Source organism: Sebastes fasciatus, chromosome 10, assembly GCF_043250625.1.
Source record: "Sebastes fasciatus isolate fSebFas1 chromosome 10, fSebFas1.pri, whole genome shotgun sequence".
NCBI lineage: Eukaryota > Metazoa > Chordata > Actinopteri > Perciformes > Sebastidae > Sebastes > Sebastes fasciatus.
The window spans coordinates 21,046,663-21,064,140 of NC_133804.1; the positions used below are offsets into that span (position 1 = coordinate 21,046,663).

Sequence of the window (17,478 nt, forward strand, 5' to 3'; positions counted from 1 at the left end):
TTGTTTCAGTACATTTCCATCCAATTGTTTAGTACATCCACACAGGAAATCAAGTGGAGAGGGATAAAAGTGACATAAGTTACACCAGGGGTGTCTTGCAAAAAAAAAAAGCAGGTCAGAGTTAACGGAATAACTTTGAGGAGTAAAACATGGAGCTGCGTGAACATGGATTTGATATGAGAAGACCCATTTCAGGCTTTAATCAACAAAGTAATCCAGAAAACTCAGTAAACCAGGCACAACTTCAGTTTCCGTCATCCTTCACCTTAGTTCACCTTTGTTCACACTCTCCTATGAATCCCATAGGCTTTAAAGAAATGTGGCCGGCAGTCAGTCGAGTGTTAATGTTTGAATTACTCACATCCTACAGTCTCAGAGGTGTAATTTTATCTTCCCTGGGCATGTTTTAAGGCTGTAAAATGCAGGATGTTTTGTTTCCCTCCTTCACACTTGGTGCCTACTCTGAGAATTCATCAAAGAAAGCTCCTTTGTGCAGTTTTACATCCATAGCTTGTCCTGTGAATCAATGACTCATTTTTTAAGAGAGAATGGATGTTTGGTGTATTAAAAAAGGCCATTATTTAAAAACTCCTTGGGTATCTTTTTGCTCATGTCCCCAAATAGAGGCAAGTAAAGGCCAAATCTCATTTTCTAGATGACCAACATGACATTAAAAAAAATTGTATCCGCAGGAATGCATTGATAAATTCAGATTTTGAATGGATTTCTGATAACATGAGGCAGTCACAGATTAATTTACAAATGCAATCAAATATGTCACAGGTGGAATCTAGTAATTCAGATTTAGATTCTTGAAAATTTGATAAGTTAATTTTATCTGAACATATCACCTCATGTCAAGGAGGACACTAATGAATACCAAGATAAGATCAGATACCGTTGCTTTCTGCAATTTGAAATTAATTCAATTTCAACATGAGGTGTATCCTGATGGACCAATTGGACAACAGAATCCCCTAAAAGCAGTCATGCATACATATCACTCACAACAATATGTTCATTTAAAAAGGTCAGAAAAGCAGAGAAAAGGTCCGCCTTCCCAGGAAGAGGACAGACAGCACAGGATTGAGACCACAGCAGATGAGGAGGTAGCAATGGTTTTCAGCAGTTCAAATTTAATACTTTGTCCCCCTTTCTCTACAGAAACCCAGGTAAAAAAAATCCCCCACTCTCATAAAATACAACAGCAGCAGTTACCAGTAAAAAAATGAAATGCAAAAAAAAAAAAAAAAAAAACAGAAGAGAGAGAAAGCATAGACGGGAGAGAAGAGAGAGAGAGAGAGAGAGGGTAAGGGTATGATGAGGCAAGAAAGGAAAATATATTTTCTATATGTGAGGACAGAGTCCAAAGTTCATCTTCAGACCGGGTTAGGGGCAGCGAGGAATCTGGGAACTTGCTGTTGTGTTCATTCAAAATGGAGGGGAGGAGAAAAAAAAAGAACAAAATGAGTCGAGTCCAATCCAACTAGGGGAAGGAACCAGCACTCTAAGGCAGGGATTTATTCAGGAAGGGTTTTCTCCCTCTCTGGATGAAAGAAAATCTCACTCCTCTTCAGCCTGTGTGATGCTTTTTTGTCGTGTGTACAGATGAAATGTATGCACAAGTTTGTGTATGCAACAGGTAAATTGGAAGGTATGTCTGTCATATATGGTCAACACGGTTGCACCTCTCACTTGCTGCAAGAGAGGTGGCATTTTTCTTTCCTCATTTCTTCATTCATTCCTTTGCTTTTCTTTTCTTTTTTTCTCCCAATAACAGTCCCCGACTACCTAGTAGTCATCCAAATCAAAGAACTCATCGTCCTCTCCTTGGTACTCCATGCCTTGGAAATCCACCCTGTACCGCAAGATACCTGAGGAACACAGACATGATAGATTAACAAGGGTAATATGATGCCGGACCAGTTTATGTCATGTTTGGTTAGATCGTGGCAGCATTAAAAGGGAGAATTTTTTATTAGGATAAGCTAATCCCTCTTTGCTATTGGGGTGGGAGTATTTGTATCCAAAAAGCATGCATTCATGAATCCTGTTTTTAAATTCTACTTACTGAATTTTTAATACAACATAAAATTTACTTTTCAGTTGAGGAGGAAATGTACAGGGATTTAGTATGTATTTGCTGTTTCTTCATTAAAAAAAAAATTTGATCAGCTCTACATTTTAGACTCACGACGATTCCACAATTGTCCTGCTAAACATTCTGCATCACACCTGTTCACAGAGAAACGATTTAAAGATTTTGCACAATTAAGAATTCTATAATGCTAATGTCTACTGGACAACAACACATCAGCATGAAAAGTCCTTACCTGTAGCAGGAATCCATGTCAAATATATTCTATTTTGGATCCTTTCATTTATCATGCCACTAATGTTCAAAGTTGTGACACAGCGTGGTTCAAAAAATTAATCTCTCACACACTCTTTAGAAAAAAACAAATTATGGCTGCAACCAACGACTATTTTTAATTGTCGATTAACCTGTTGATTATTTTCTTGATAAATCGATTAGTCGTTGGGTCTATAAAATGTCAGAAAATGGTGAAAAAAAGTCGACCAGTGTTTCCTGAAGCCCAAGATGACGTCCTCAAATGTCTTGTTTCGTCAAAAAAAAAAGATACAGTTTACCGTCATAGAGGAGTAAAGAAACCAGAAAATATTCACATTTAAGAAGCTTGAATCTGAATTTTTACTTTTTTTTCTTAAAAATGTACTCACACCGATTTTCAAAATAGTTGCCGATTAATTTAATAATTGACAACTAATCGATTCATCTATAACAAATGTTTTCCGAGCACTTGGAACATAAAGGATAATGTGAAACTTTATTGACAACATAGGGAATTTCTAGTGCACATCTGTCCTCAAAGGGGAGGACAACTTACAGTGCAAATACAGCACAGTATTTATATGACCGTAGCATTAGGGTGCTTTTATTTTTTGCCTTCACTATGCCTCTTTACCTGTCCACCACGTGTCTCCTAAAAAAAATTCAGAGGGTGGCCAAAGGACAGGAGGAAAGTGAATCAAGGAAAAAAAAGAGAAGAGTACCAAACTGGGACAGCCCGTCCCCCACTACTGTATCAAAATCCATATCAAGTAGCCTATCTAGTTAAAGAGCAGGAGTCTGTTACTTTACTGTGCTGTTGCCATGGTTATATCTCTATTTCCTAAAAGTGGTCTGACATGGCATCTTTTAATCCAAATTAGTCACCTTCTATGTATACGTCATAGTCTTGAGTTCATGGAGTTAAGCCAATGATTATTATTAGCCCGTGACATTCTTGCAATCATATAGCCATGGCTATCAATGTCTTAATTGTTGCTGATCTCAGCATAAAATTCAATTCAGGATCCTGAAAAGACACACACGTTTTAATTGTGACAAAGTGGTTATGTGGATAATGGAAAGGCTTGTTTCCTATACTATTTCAGGTTGCAAAGGAAAAGCACAGTGGAAACCTGAGGACAAGTGGAGGCTTGACCCTGCTCCCTCTAGTAATAACTACTGAACTACACATATCCTCCTTTCTTCCTAACTTGATGTTGTACAAATGTGCAATTCCACTGTCATAAACCCCATCGTAAACGACAGTGTGCTTACCCCCGATGCCTCCAAAGCCCTTGACGAACTGGGACCCTTCCTGACTCTTGTCTGTGACTATCTCCAGCGTGGCTCCGAATTTCTTGTAGTTGTTGGCAAACCACTCCAGCAGTGGCATGCTCTCGATCAGCTCATGTTCCTGCCCCGTCTAGAAACACAATCAGAGTCAGGAACACATGGCATGATGGGTAATGGGTCTAACTTAATCACAGGGATCTGTCCCTTCTTTGTGGTGCTCACCTCCTTGTCTGTGAAGTGAGACTTGTCCTTCTCCTGCTCTGGCGTTAGATACAAAGTCTTCTCATCTGAAAACCAAAAAGAGAGACATGAAGATTATAGCATTATAGTATAATATTTCTTTTCAATATTTTTCTTGGTTCAGAGTAATGTTAGATGTGATATTTGTGGCTTGTGTACCGTTCTCTAATCCGTTGCTCTCTGCCCCATGTACACGTAGAATGTAACGCATGGTGTCTAAGTTTTCGTAGACTATCAGGATCTCCACTGCTCCCATTTCCAGGGCTTTGAGTGTGTCCTCCACACCAAAACAGTACTTCCCCGTATCCTGACTGATCTCATCGAAGTACCGCCCTGTATAGAGGAACAACCATTAAGAAAATCTCTAACAATAAAAGCTTTTGTTTTCTTTAGCGGTCACCTAAAAACAGTTGTTCCAATGTGTCAATAGGACAACTCACCTATGAGCTTCTTCTCCTGGATGAACTTGACATTAGAGAGAACCTCTGCTGAGAGTTCAATAGCCTGGTTGAAACCATTTTCTCCTCCATACGAGATGTCCACCAGCTTCAAAACCTTGGCCTGTAACCTCTGTGAAAAAAAACAAAAAACATGCATTGGTTAAAGACACTATAGAGATATCCACACAGGCATAACGTGATATAATTAAGAAGCACACTAATATCAATAAGGTTTTCCTCCAAATGTAAAGCATATTGCTTTATAATGTACGTAAAGGTTGCTAATGTTGGGGTGTATTGTGGTGCAAGTCAACCCACAGACAAGAGCAAATTGCACTAAATGGCATAGCCTAAATGATTTTTTTTTGCAGTGTGAATAGGGGTCTTAAAAAGGGGATTGAGGGAGGTACTCTTCATTATGGTATGGCTCTATATAGTATCTAAAAAGACCCATTAGCATTTGGAAAAAACTGCTACAAGTAACACCCAGTGAACCCCACTGTATTTACCAAGAATACAAATAATTTGGCAACAGTCCTTTACCTGTACAATAGTAATAAATAAATACATATGATGAATATTCTCATAAAAACACGATATACCTACTATTAATCTAGCTAAGTGTGAAGAATTACATAGTTTGTTTGTATATGTTGTGCATTTGTTCTTTTTAAAAATGGAACAAATCAATCTGTCTTTTTTTTGGTATCTATTCCCCACAAAGCAAACTGAGATTCTAAATTGTTGAGTTGTCTAGTTTCTGAATTGTTTTGACATTCACATCAATGAATTATTGATATATTACATAGTAAATACGTTTTTTGTACTGCTTTTTATCAGAACACACACAGACAGAGACTTACTGGGTCGAACATGTCCGACTGGCTGAGCTCGGTCTTGAAGTCGGCAGAGCCAGCCAAGACCATTCCTGCCACATTAACTTTGTCGTTGGACACAAAGAGCTGGACAGCCGTCTCAGCCACCTTTCTCACGTAGTTGTGTCTCTTCTCCATTCTCAGACGAGCAAAACGCAGAGCAGACTGCCCTCCTCTGCCTGAAAGAAAGATGAAGAACAGGACACACAACCTTTAGAATGTTTCTTTATGGACAAAACAAAGATCTACAAACTAACACAGAGTAATATGTAATCAATTATCTAATGATCCCTGCTGTGTAGTTGAAAATATCAAAAGTTGAGTGTTTCGTGTGTATTGTGGGTCAGTACCGTGCTTCTTGGGTAGGTCCACAGTGAACTTGTGCAGCACCTCCCTGGTGTTGCCCTGCAGCGTGCCAAACAGTGCCCCACTACCGTCGATCACAATAAAGCCAAACTTACTGTCGTCAGAGAGCAGGGCTGTCAATGCCTGTTAGGGGAGAGTTAGGGAAGAATGGATGATGACAATGTGACATAAAGCCAGTATAATATAGACTCTGAGAGAGAAGTTAATGTCTGTAAAAGAATATATAATATCATATGCAGACACAGAAACCAAGCAAAAGCTCTCACCTCGGTGTGGAACTTGTTGTCGCAGAGGTACAGGGAGGTGTTGATTGGCTTAAAAGGCTCAAAGTCGATATTGACTTTCTTCTCCTTGCCTTCCTCTGTCACAATGGTGCCACAGTACACGACCAAACCATTGGGTGGCACTGGCAAGAGAGAAAGGTCAGAGGCCAAAAGATTAGACAAACATCCGGATTTTGTACAGTTGGATTAACAATGTAGATTTTCTGGAGGGGAGGCCGGCATCATCAAACTCTCTCAAATATGTCGCCTTACATGTTCCACTCTTGGTTCTAAAAGGCCATAACATACTGTGACAAAATGTCCCAAGTGTTTTCCCTGGAGTGTTTTTCTATTATGATGTGATGTAAGCACTGTACCGATGGGTAATACACACCCTTCTCTTGTGCATATAGCAACCGACTTTACAATTTAATGCTATAATCACATCTTGTGCTAGGAACATTGCCCTCTCATTTACTAGCTGGGCAGAAACTGCAAGGAGGCGCATAATACACCATACATACGCATGGTAAAATGCTGAGAAAGATGTTGTAATTTCCAGTTCATTCTAGACCCACTGTAACTGAAAACCTGTTCATGTTTATAAATCTGGACTTCTGCTATCAATGATCAGCTTTTGTCACAGCCACTGAAATTATATCTTTGCAACAGTATCATCTGACTAAATGTCAATTAAACACTAATTCTGATTATCTATCTGGCCTTATCTGGGAACATGAGGATTTTTTTCGGTAAAGATGCCCTGACAGAAGTTAATTCTGTCCAGCTGCCCCTGGAAAAAAAATCCCGCAAGTCAGCATTGTTTTATTTGGGTTTTCATTGTAACACGTACCCTTGTTGTAGAGTTTTAGTCTTTGCTGTACAGAGGTGATGGCCCCGAGTACAGAGAGCCTGTTGACTCGGCTCTTAATGTTGGAAGCAGTACCAAACTCATCAGCTAACATCTTGGCCACTCTAGATATCTGGTCCTTGGGAGGGATGATCAGAGAGATCATACTGGTGCCATTACTAGAAAGAGAGTGAAGATTTAATGTTAGTGATTTACATAAACATTTAGGTATACAAACACACAAGATGGTAGGGGATGCGGTGTCTAATAACTCACTATAAACATTAGTGCTGTACAGATTTGAGAGCGTAACACCACAACGTCATTCATATCTATATCAAAATGACACTGACACGATAGGTGTTATCCACGTCAACTTTAATCAACTTGGATTATTCGGCACTCCAACTTTGACCTACTCACTTTATTACCTTCAAGATAACACTGCATATAGCTCACATGGCATTTTGTAAATACACAACCCTGCCTTGCAAAACATCACCTTGACAAGGTCTGAAAGGTTGAGGGACAAACAGGGTGGGCTTTTCAGTTACACAGCCCTTTAAGCCGAGGACTGTTTCAGTTCCACTGCTCCACACTCTCCTTTCACTGCCAGTCAAAAGACAAAGCATACCAGTACAGGCTGACACTGCACACAGACACACGGGCAGGTAGCAGCAGCAGCAGCAGCTGGATGAATATAGGGCAAACGGTCAACTGTGTGTGTGTGACAGTGACATGGCAGCACAGGACAGCAGATTCTGCGCAACATTAGACCGGCAAAAGCTGTCGCAGAACAAGCTACAAAGCAAAGTGTAGCAACACCCCACAATTTCACATGTCGTGTTTGATAAATCAAGAAGGCCCTCCCAAAGCAACTGATCTGGGATTCTTATCAACTTCACATTTTGTAGACAGTAAAGCTTTAAGTGTAACCCTGCCATGAGGTGACTAACGTGGTGGACTCTTTGTGGGGAAGTTCCTATCTATATAATCATATATAAAAGGCAGACTATCACGAGCATGTGGACGTCCAGCTGTAAGCTAGCCGGCCTTCCTCTCTGTCACCAACGTGCTTCTTTCTTGTTAAATACACCCATGGCTGGCGGCCCTCTCTCTTTCCAAAGATGACGTCTATTAGCGGGTATCTATTAGCAACAAAGCTAACATTAGCTTTCTAGCTTTTAAACCCTTTTGTGTGGGACTTGATTTCTTGACACAGCCGCATCAAAAACACACATTCTTCCGTGTTAAAACACAACACCTCCGACCTCCAGACAGGCTAAAACACGACCGCCGTTAGGGAGGTTAGCAATTAGCATGCTAGCAGCTAAGCTAAGTTAGCATATGCTAAGCTAACCACTCCCAAAAAAACTCGGCCCCCGCTTTATCCAGATATCCAGCTGTTGCTCCGGTCACACATTCACACTATCAGCTTGTACAGGTGGCATCGAGTGCTGACTAGTAGATCCCCTTCCTTACCCGCGGGCAGCTTCCAAACTTTTGATCAGCTTCTTGATTTTCCAGATCTCCACGTTCCTGTCCGCCGCGCTGGGGTCGTCCGCCATCTTTCTGCTGTAATCGTGTTCAGCACCTGATAAAAGACGTGGAAAAGGGAAGTTAACTAAACCCGGCACAGTAGATATATTGAGGGTTATCCACTGGCAAAGTATGCGTCCTAACCGGCTGGAGTAGGTACCTCTCCAACCTAGTGGTGGCGCGGTGTCCGTTAAGGCACCTAACCGGTAACTGGCAGCACGGCTAGCCGGGAGTGAAAGCCTCTACCCGGGCTGTGTGTCTCACCACAGAGCGCGGAGGAGTACCAGGCCTACTTCTTCTGCCAGGCCCTAGCGTCCACCCTGTTCTTATCTAATACGACCTACTTCTTGTTCCCCTGGAAACCAACAGACGTGGCGTGTATGTAACGGTGAATTTAAAAAATGAAGCCGGTACGGTACCTGCCTCTCGGACAACGCCGCGCCGCTCTCTGTCCGCTATCTGTCCGCTTACGTCGGTGTCGGTGGTCCGAGGAGTGACGTTGCCTTCCCCCGGTCCCGGTTTCTCTCTCTCTCTCTCCTCTTCCTCTCCACGCGTGGTGCTGCTAACGACGGGGCTCCTCACACATGTGGGAGGTGGTTTGAAAACTGTGGCGTTCACTTCCTGGAAACCACATAGAAACCAATAACAGCGCTCGACTGGTACGTCAATCATAAGAAGAGAAGCAACGATTGGATGGAGGGTACAAAAAGACCACATGGTTGAAGCTGGGTGGGCGTCAGGAGCTGAGCATTATGGGAGTTGTAGTTTAGTGCAATGTAACCAGGGAATGAAATTATTCAATTCAAATCACTTTATTTGTCAATTGGGCAATTTTAGAGGCTCGGAGAGTAGTACAATTGACAACACAATACAGGAGATTTTGAAACATCTTGAAAGTTAAAAATAATGATACTAATATAGTACTAATACTAGTAAAATACTTAAAATAGTGCAGTATACACAGTATACAATACATATGGATATAAAAAACGGATGAATGAAAAGCTACATTATTCTTTTTAAAAGCTTGTTGAACCTTTAAAAAAGCATTACTGCATAGATAGTCTTGTATTCAACGTTTGTGTTCTAGGTCTGCAAGGTTGTTAAAATACAGGGCCGAAGCCATGTGCAAGTCTACGTGCGTGTATGTGTGTGAGGGAGAGTACGTGTATGTATGTGTGTGAGAGTGAAGGTGAGTGTCTGTGTGTGTGTGTGTGTTTGTGGGGGGGGGGGGGGGGTTAGTTGGGTGAGTAGAGGGACATCTGCCACCTGCCAAATACAGGGCAAATGTTGGCAGTGGCAGGTAAAAATTTCAGGTCACCTGCCACCATGGCAGATAGATTTTCCTTATATTAAGAAATATTATTTTTAAAAAGCAATTCCTAAATTAAATATAGTTAGGGATTAAGGTTACATGAGATATTCCATAATTCTATGGTCTGGTACCACTGACTCAGTGTTTATAATTTTAAAGTGTTCTACCTACTGTAGATTTCAGAAGTGGCAGACAAAAAAACACATAGAAACCAATAACAGCTCTCGACTGGTAGTCAATCATAAGAATGGAAACAACGATTGATTGGAAGGTAAAAAACCCCCACATGGTTGAAGCTCTGGCGTCAGTAGCTGTGCATTATGGGACTTGTAGTTAGTGTATGTCACTACACTGCCTTTTATTTACTCCTCTACTTCATGTGTTTTTTGTTTTTTTGTTGTTTTTACATTTATCCTTTGATATTGCAATATATTGTTATTAATTGTTTTTTATTTGTTTGTTTGTTTTATTGACACAAAAAACATTAATTACGTCTTTATTATTTTCTTCCATTCACATGCATGTTCTTTTTAAATACCTATATATTGTAATTTGCTAAATGAATTGTATATATGTATATTTATATATGTTTATTTTTTTATTTTGTTCTTTTTTTATTTTTTATTTATTATTGAATTGGCGCTTTGGCAATATTGTTCACCTGACAGTCATGCAAATAAAGCAAATTTAATTTAATTTAATTTAATAGTGTGATGTGACTCAAAGACTTCAGTTGTATTAGCAGGTTGTACAAATCTGGCACAGAATTTTTTTGTTTTGTTTTTACTGTTGCTTCTCTCAGAGTTTGTACTTTTCCCCTAAATACTTCTTGGTGCCTTTATAGCCTACATATTACACTGTCATCAGACTACTTGCTACGTGAGAGCCTTCCATATTCCTTTATTGGTTGAAGCTGGGTGGGCGTCAGTACCTGTGCATTATGGGACTTGTAGTTGTAGTGTGATGTGACCAGGGAATGAAAGTAGCATCTGCCACCTGCCAAATACAGGGCAAATGTTGGCAGTGGCCGGTAAACAATTTCAGGTCACCTGCCACCATGACAGATAGATTTTCCTAATATTAAGAAATATTATTTTAAAAAAGCAATTCCTAAATTAAATATAGTTAGGGATTAAGGTTATATGACATATTCCATAATTCTATGGTCTGGTACCACTGACTTTGCATTATCAGATTTGTAGTTTAGTGTGATGTGACTCATAAAGACTTCAGTTGAATTAGCAGGTTGTACAAATCTGGCACAGACTTTTTTTTTTTTTAACTGTTGATTCTCTCAGAGTTTGTACTTTCCCCCTAAATACTTCCTGGTGCCTTTATAGCCTATACATATTACACTGTCATCAGACTACTTGTTATGTGAGAGCTTTCCATATACAGTATATTCAGTATAAAGAGTGACATCTGCTGGTCACTTTAAGGCAAGGCAAGGCAGCTTTATTTGTATAGCACATTTCAGCAACAGGGCAATTCAAAGTGCTTTACATAAACATTCAAGAACATTTTGTGAAAAAGAACATTAAGACATAATTAAAACAGTTATAGAAACATAAAAACATTAAAGATTAGATAGATTTATAACACAAGAGTAAAAGCTATAGTGCAGTATAAGATCATTATCTGGTTTAATAAAAGGCAGCAGCAAACAGGGAAGTTTTAAGCTTTGATTTAAAAGAACTCAAGAGTTGGAGCGATCCTGCAGTTTTCTGGGAGCTTGTTCCAAATATTTGGTACATAAAAACTGAACGCTGCTTCTGCATGTTTAGTACTTTAAAATAGATATAGATAGATAGATAGATAGATAGATAGATGTACTTTATTAATCCCAAATTGGAAAATTATTGTGTTAAAGCAGCATGTTATCAGGGCAATGTACAGGAACAGTACACAGTAAATATAAGATAATATAAGATAAGATATTCCTTTATTAGTCCCGCAGTGGGAACATTTGCAGTGTACAGCAGCAAAGGGGATAGTGCAAAAAACAAGAAGCATCAGCTAACACAGTAAAAAAAAGAGCTAAACAAAGTGTAACAAAATACGAACCATTTAAATAGAAGGAAGTATAAAAACAGGAACAGTATATACAGTATTGACAATAAACAGACTATTAACAAAATTGCACAAGTGGAAAATGATATTGCACAGTGAGAATGAAATGAAATTCCACCTGAAAATATCAGGTTATTGTCAGTATTTGGTGTGTAAGTGGTCTACTGGGAGCAGTGCTGGTTGTGGAGCCTGACAGCTGCAGGAAGGAAGGACCTGCATGTCAACACTAGAGATAAATATCTATATTATTCACAATATAGACTATAAATATACCAGACTACTACAACTAACTTAGAAAAAATAAACAGAGAATAACAATAACATACTATATACATAAGCAAAGTCTGCAAGTTAAATGTTTTGTTTTAAATAAAAAAATTAAATGAGGTATTAAACCAATGTGCAATTGAACATGTGCAAGGTTACTGCAGGAGCAAAACAGAATGGCATGTGGCTGAGACATAATAAAGCTGAGAGCTCTCTGTTAGACAGAGGTGAGGTGTGTTGTACAGAGTTATTGCTTTGGGCAGGAAAGATTTCCTGTATCGGCCCTTGTGACAGCGACAGCAAAGAAAACAAAACATGTTTGCCAGATGAACTCAAGCACGCATCAGCTGTTGTCAGCTTTTTTTTCTTTCTTACACATTTCCTCTGAAAAATTGAATTTCCTGAAAACGATGTTGGGGTAAATGCCACCGTTAAAGAACATTATTATAATCCTCAGGTTTCACCTGTCAGAAAAATACAGAATCAAGCATTGCACAATAAGCAACATTTATCTAGGTTTACTGTGTTTCACCTTGCTTCGCACAATCTTGCTGCTGACTTTAATTTTAAGGAACCAAACACTTCACTTGGGTTAAAGACTGTCCAGTGGGAGAAACATTTGGCCTTCAGAAACCAGCTGTGGGTAGCCTACTCTGAGGGCAGGAGGATTAAACTTTAGTGACTCAGTTTTCTGACATATTCAGCAGTAGATGGTCTCATAACTATTCAAGAAAAAACATTACAGCAGAAGCCACTTTTTAAATTGAACTCTTATTTCCACCCACCTACTGTACACTACTAGTTTGTGATGAAACAGGTGTCTTGAATGTTGCATGCATTTTCCTTTTTATATCCACGTCAGCACAAAGGGTTCAGCCATCGTTTTAGCCTGTGAGTGTTGCATAAATGTGGCTTCCAAACTGCTGCGTGGGCTCTTTCAAGCCAGAGAAAGTTCAGCTGTCCAATTAGTGTGACTGGTGGTATAAAAGACATAAAAAAAAAGAAGAAATCTAGCAGGGTGTTTCAAGCCAGGCTGCTCAATAATCCAGTTACCTTGTGTTGTTGAGGTTGATGATGCAGATTGCAAATTAGTGGGTGAGAGGCTGGGTGAGCTTTGTGTGAGCCTAAGATTGCAGTGTGAGTACGATGTAATATAGTGTGGTTCTTATTAAGGGTTATAGGTCGCACAGCAAATAACTACTGAGCCTTCTGTAGATATAGTGGGTCATATTTAGTGAAATATATGAGTTTGTTTTTTGTCTTCAATGACATTTGGTTGTAGAAAAACAATTACACACTTTCAACTCTGACAAAAATACATTCTGTTCACTGTTAATGCTACATGTATGTTCATTTTTTAGTTTTTTTTAGTATGCTATATATATGTTGTGGCTGTAGTTCCATCTGTCTTTGGACACCTGATTATTGGAAAAATTAAGAAGCAAATGTGGATATTTGTTGCGTATCTTTTTTTCTCCTCTTTGGCAATTTCAGTGTCAAGAGAGTGAGGTTATGCAAGCACTCTGGACATCAAACGCTTATTGTATTTCTAATAAACAAGTTGGGCTTGAGGTCTGATGTGTCACTTTTCCTGATATATTTCCATTTAGCATTTTTCACTATATTTGGGTATGCTAAAGGTATATGTACAGAAAATATTTACCAGAACAGAGTGGCAGTGAGAGCCTGAATCAGAAGCAAAAATGGCCAAAACATATATAGGAACAAGATTTTATTTCTTTGTTTCAATACTTTATTGAGAGAAAGCACATAAAATATATAACAAACACGCACAAGGCAGGTTTAACAACCCCCCTCCCTTCTCCTCACCCACACTAGCGATGGCAAGAATGGGAGTGAAAATTAAGTAAATAATAATGGCATGAATTACAAGGATGAACAGTGAATACTTATGTACATAGAATACCTACATATGCACACATACATACTGTACATACCTTAAAACAATATATATATACAGAAAAATGTTAATGAAAAATAAATAAATAAATAAATAAGTAATAATGTTGAAAATAATAACACAAGTAATACAAATAATAAATAAATGAACGAACAAATTTAAAACAAATAAATAAATAAGTATATTAAAAGATAAATAATAAATAAAAAAAAATATTAAATTAAATAAAAAATATTTATATATAAAAAATGAAATACTAATAATATAGGGACAAGATTTAGTTCCTTCTTCAATGGAAGATCTACACAGAAGCAAACTGCATTTTTCCTTTATATGGAGCAGTAAGACTACTACGGCCTATACACATTTACACCACTAGATGTCAGCATTGATTAAAGGACAACTGAATGGCTTCTTCAGTATCTGGCTTGTTTTTATTAGTTGATGAAGGAGCATCAAATCCCTGGAGCTTCTGTTTATTTCACTGCTCAATGGGACACTCATAAGTCAGGTCTTGTTGTGTATTTATTGCACTAATTGTGCCATGCAGATTTGTTAGACTTTATTAGGTTGCCATATGCTGGATATTAGTCAGTGTCTTAAGTGAATTGTGATTGTTTCTATCAGAAGGAACATCTGTTGGTTCATGAAGCAACAAGCCCAAGGATTATCTCTGTGGTATTACCCATCTCTGGTGAACTGGGGGAGTGGGAGGAGGTGGGCGGAGCTTTTGTCTGGATCTGACACGCTCAGGATAGCTACATCATTGAGAAAAAGTGATATAGCAGTTTGTGCAACTGACTGCCTCCAAAATTGCCCAGCCCCGGTATCAGCGCCAATTCATCACCATCTGTCGACCATCAGAGCTGTAATGATCTGTCGCTGGGAAATGGATGGTGCATGCTGTGCTGTGGATGGGGGCTGTCCTGGCCAGGGCCACTATTCCTCATTTCACCTGGTCGTCACACATGAGCGTTCAAGATGAGCAGGGAAGGTTGACAGGTTGTTGAATCCTCAGCATTCTAAATAGCTAAATAAGACACTGCATTTCTTATTACAGCAACAAGGAATTCAATCAGCACAAGGGGTTATATCAGGGGTTTCAACACCTTATTTTTGGCCTGTGGCCCAAATTTTAGGTCCAAAATATTCTCATGATCCAGTGGTGGAAGAAGTATTCTGATCTTTTACTGTACTCAAGTAAAAAGAGCAATACTACAGTGTAGAAAGTAAGGTAGAGGTTAAAATTTAAGAAAAAAAAGTAATACTTCTCTGATTCCAGCTTCTTAAATGTGAATATTTTTTGGTTTCTTTAAAAAAAATAAACTATTAATCGAGAAAATAATTGACAGATTAATTGAAGATGAAAATAATTGTTAGTTGCAGCCTTATTTTATTTAAAATGGATTTTTTTATATGACAAATAAAATAAACGTATTACTTATTACTAATTACAGGCTCAAAAAGCTAACCTCTAAATGAAATGGTTACTGAATACTGGTACTTTTGGGTAGATCTACTTACTCACATATAGCCACCTGCATGAAGTGTTCCATAACAGTGTAGCCAATATGGTTGCCCTTTCCAGATTGTTGCACTGTGCTGTGGATTGTATTAGGAGAGACCTTATGCAGGTAATGTCATAGAAATGACTAATAGTCTGTGTTGTCATAGTGACCATAAGAAAGAGCACTTTGTGTGTGTGTGTTGTGTACATAGGTATGAATGTGCGAGAGTTATGGAGAGCATGACCCAAAACAGATGCCACCAGGTTCACAGGGCTCTACTTCCCCATCTGTGGCCATCTGCTTAAGTAGAGTTGAGGGGAGAGCGGGATGAGTGAAGGTGGGACTCTCAGGGGTATTCAAGGACACAGCCTTGCTTGTCATCACTAAGAAATGTGAGTGGGGTAAGCAGACAGAGGGCGTGAGGATGCATTCAATCAGACACCTGCAGAAAGAGGTGGGCAGTTACGTAATCAGAGATACATAAACACATGGAAGTTGTGAAAGGTCTTGGCTGCACATCAGAGAGGGCCAACATCACGGGAAAGTTAGTCAAAAACGAATGAGTAAAAACACATTACACAAATCAAAGCTCTGTGATACCTGTTTCCCTGACTCTCGTACCCTTGCTGTCACTGACATAAAGCTTTGATGCCTCCCCTCCCACGAGAACTTCATTTGCCCCTCAGTGTGTGCAGTGAAGCTCTCGACACAGACGGGGAAAACTTTGAACTCCTCAGAGGGAATTAAGCAGCACATATTCTCTGCTGACTAGCTAATCTGTGACTCAGTGTGTGTCTGTCTCTCAGGCTCTCTTTCTCTGTCCTCCCCAGTGAAAAAGAGGATCATAATCGTCAGCACTTCAATAGCTCGCTTATGACTTAAACCAATCTTCTTAGGACGTGCTGTAGGGTATGAGAATGTACAACTGTTGATGTCTGCCAGCCATCTGCTGCACCACTGTGAGTTTTTGGTTCTGGGACAAGTGCAAAGATATGGGGTGGCAGCAGCAGGGGTGTTTGGGTGCAAGTTTTTTTTCTTTTTTTGCAAATCTCAGAGTTGACATTCTCGTCACATCCCTGGCTCTCTTACGGCTCTCCATAGAGGCAGAAGGAGATTTACGGATCTGCGTCCTAATATTAAGTGGATTAATCAGGAATGGAGAGTCGAGGTTGTCATAAATATAAATGAGGTCTTTTGAGGCATAGGGTGAGACACGCTTCATGTCCACACAGTGTAGGCTATTAGGAGTTTATCAGCGCAGTGGATTAAGACCAATAACCTCAATTTAGAGGCCAAGACACACAGTCAATCTTAATGATGCATTGGAAAGGGGTTAAACCCAAAGGTAATATGGACCAGCAGGCCTGCCAACACCACTCACTGACCCAGGGCATAATCCAATTGTCTTTCACGCCTCAGGAAGCGAGGAGTTCAGAGCATTTTACAGTTTAAGTTTGATTTTAAAACTATTTTCTCCCCGTATTTTCTGTTACTGTAATGCAGACTAGTAAATATGAAAATAAAAGCAGTATTGCTTGTATGTGCTACCTGTCATTGTTAGCCTGGAGGATAGTGCTGCGTTGCAGTCAGCACATCCAGTTGATAAAGCCTGGATGCCACCCATCACTCCCCAAGGAGAGATTATCAGATACTCCCATCAATCTCACGTCTCTCCCAGGGCCTGATGGTACATCCTCTTTGCCAGCAGTCTATATTGAAGAAACAGAACGAATATACACATTAGTACATGCAGAAAATACATATTTGTGTATGCAAATATTTACCAAATGCAGCTGTTGTGGAACATCTGCTCCATCAACGCCTGTCACACACATAAACACTGCAGTTTTTCATCTGACGGCTACGTTCCTTTGGCTCTTAGTACAATTAACACCGATGGAAAATGAAGAGAATCATGGAAGTCACGCTAAATTATTACAAATTAAATTGGTGCTTCTTTCAGATGAATCTAGACCATTTACTGTGGTGGTATTTCTGGGCACCAGAGATGCTGAGGTCTTGGTTGTCACTTCCCAGGATATTCGAGTTTTCATACCAATGAGTCCAGTACATGCAGTAATCCATGCCATCACTCATGCAGCGCAGCTTTAAACCAGTCTGAAATCATTATATCGGGGCCACCACCATGACAACCTCACAGATGGACTGATAGGGAAA

General features: G+C 39.4%; 1 protein-coding gene across 3 annotated transcripts; it reads right to left on the minus strand.

The window, feature by feature from the left end:
• Nucleotides 1-1,116: 1,116 nt before the first annotated feature.
• On the minus strand, nucleotides 1,117-8,808 carry LOC141775517 (eukaryotic peptide chain release factor subunit 1). Of its 3 annotated transcripts, none has more exons than XM_074648966.1 (11): nucleotides 8,639-8,808; nucleotides 8,163-8,274; nucleotides 6,684-6,859; nucleotides 5,834-5,973; nucleotides 5,552-5,690; nucleotides 5,190-5,380; nucleotides 4,327-4,456; nucleotides 4,046-4,219; nucleotides 3,869-3,933; nucleotides 3,629-3,776; nucleotides 1,117-1,874 (listed from the first exon to the last, which is right to left on the minus strand). In XM_074648966.1, the coding sequence occupies exons 2-11, from the start codon at nucleotides 8,246-8,248 to the stop codon at nucleotides 1,792-1,794; spliced, it is 1,332 nt and encodes a 443-aa protein (XP_074505067.1). In that variant the 5' UTR covers nucleotides 8,249-8,274; nucleotides 8,639-8,808; the 3' UTR covers nucleotides 1,117-1,791. The 3 variants fall into 3 exon arrangements, with proteins under 3 accessions (XP_074505067.1, XP_074505068.1, XP_074505069.1); XM_074648967.1 differs by having other exon boundaries at nucleotides 8,380-8,714; XM_074648968.1 differs by having other exon boundaries at nucleotides 8,364-8,710.
• Nucleotides 8,809-17,478: the final 8,670 nt, after the last annotated feature.

What these genes read in the sequence shown, in the direction of transcription:
- LOC141775517 (XM_074648966.1), bottom strand. Translation starts at nt 8,248, where the DNA reads ATGGCGGACGACCCCAGCGCGGCGGACAGGAACGTGGAGATCTGGAAA. An exon ending in AGTTTGGAAGCTGCCCGCGG is followed by an intron (nt 6,860 to 8,162) that starts GTAAGGAAGGGG and finishes CTCTCTTTCTAG; the next exon opens with TAATGGCACCAGTATGATCT. An exon ending in ACAACAAGTTCCACACCGAG is followed by an intron (nt 5,691 to 5,833) that starts GTGAGAGCTTTT and finishes CTCCCCTAACAG; the next exon opens with GCATTGACAGCCCTGCTCTC.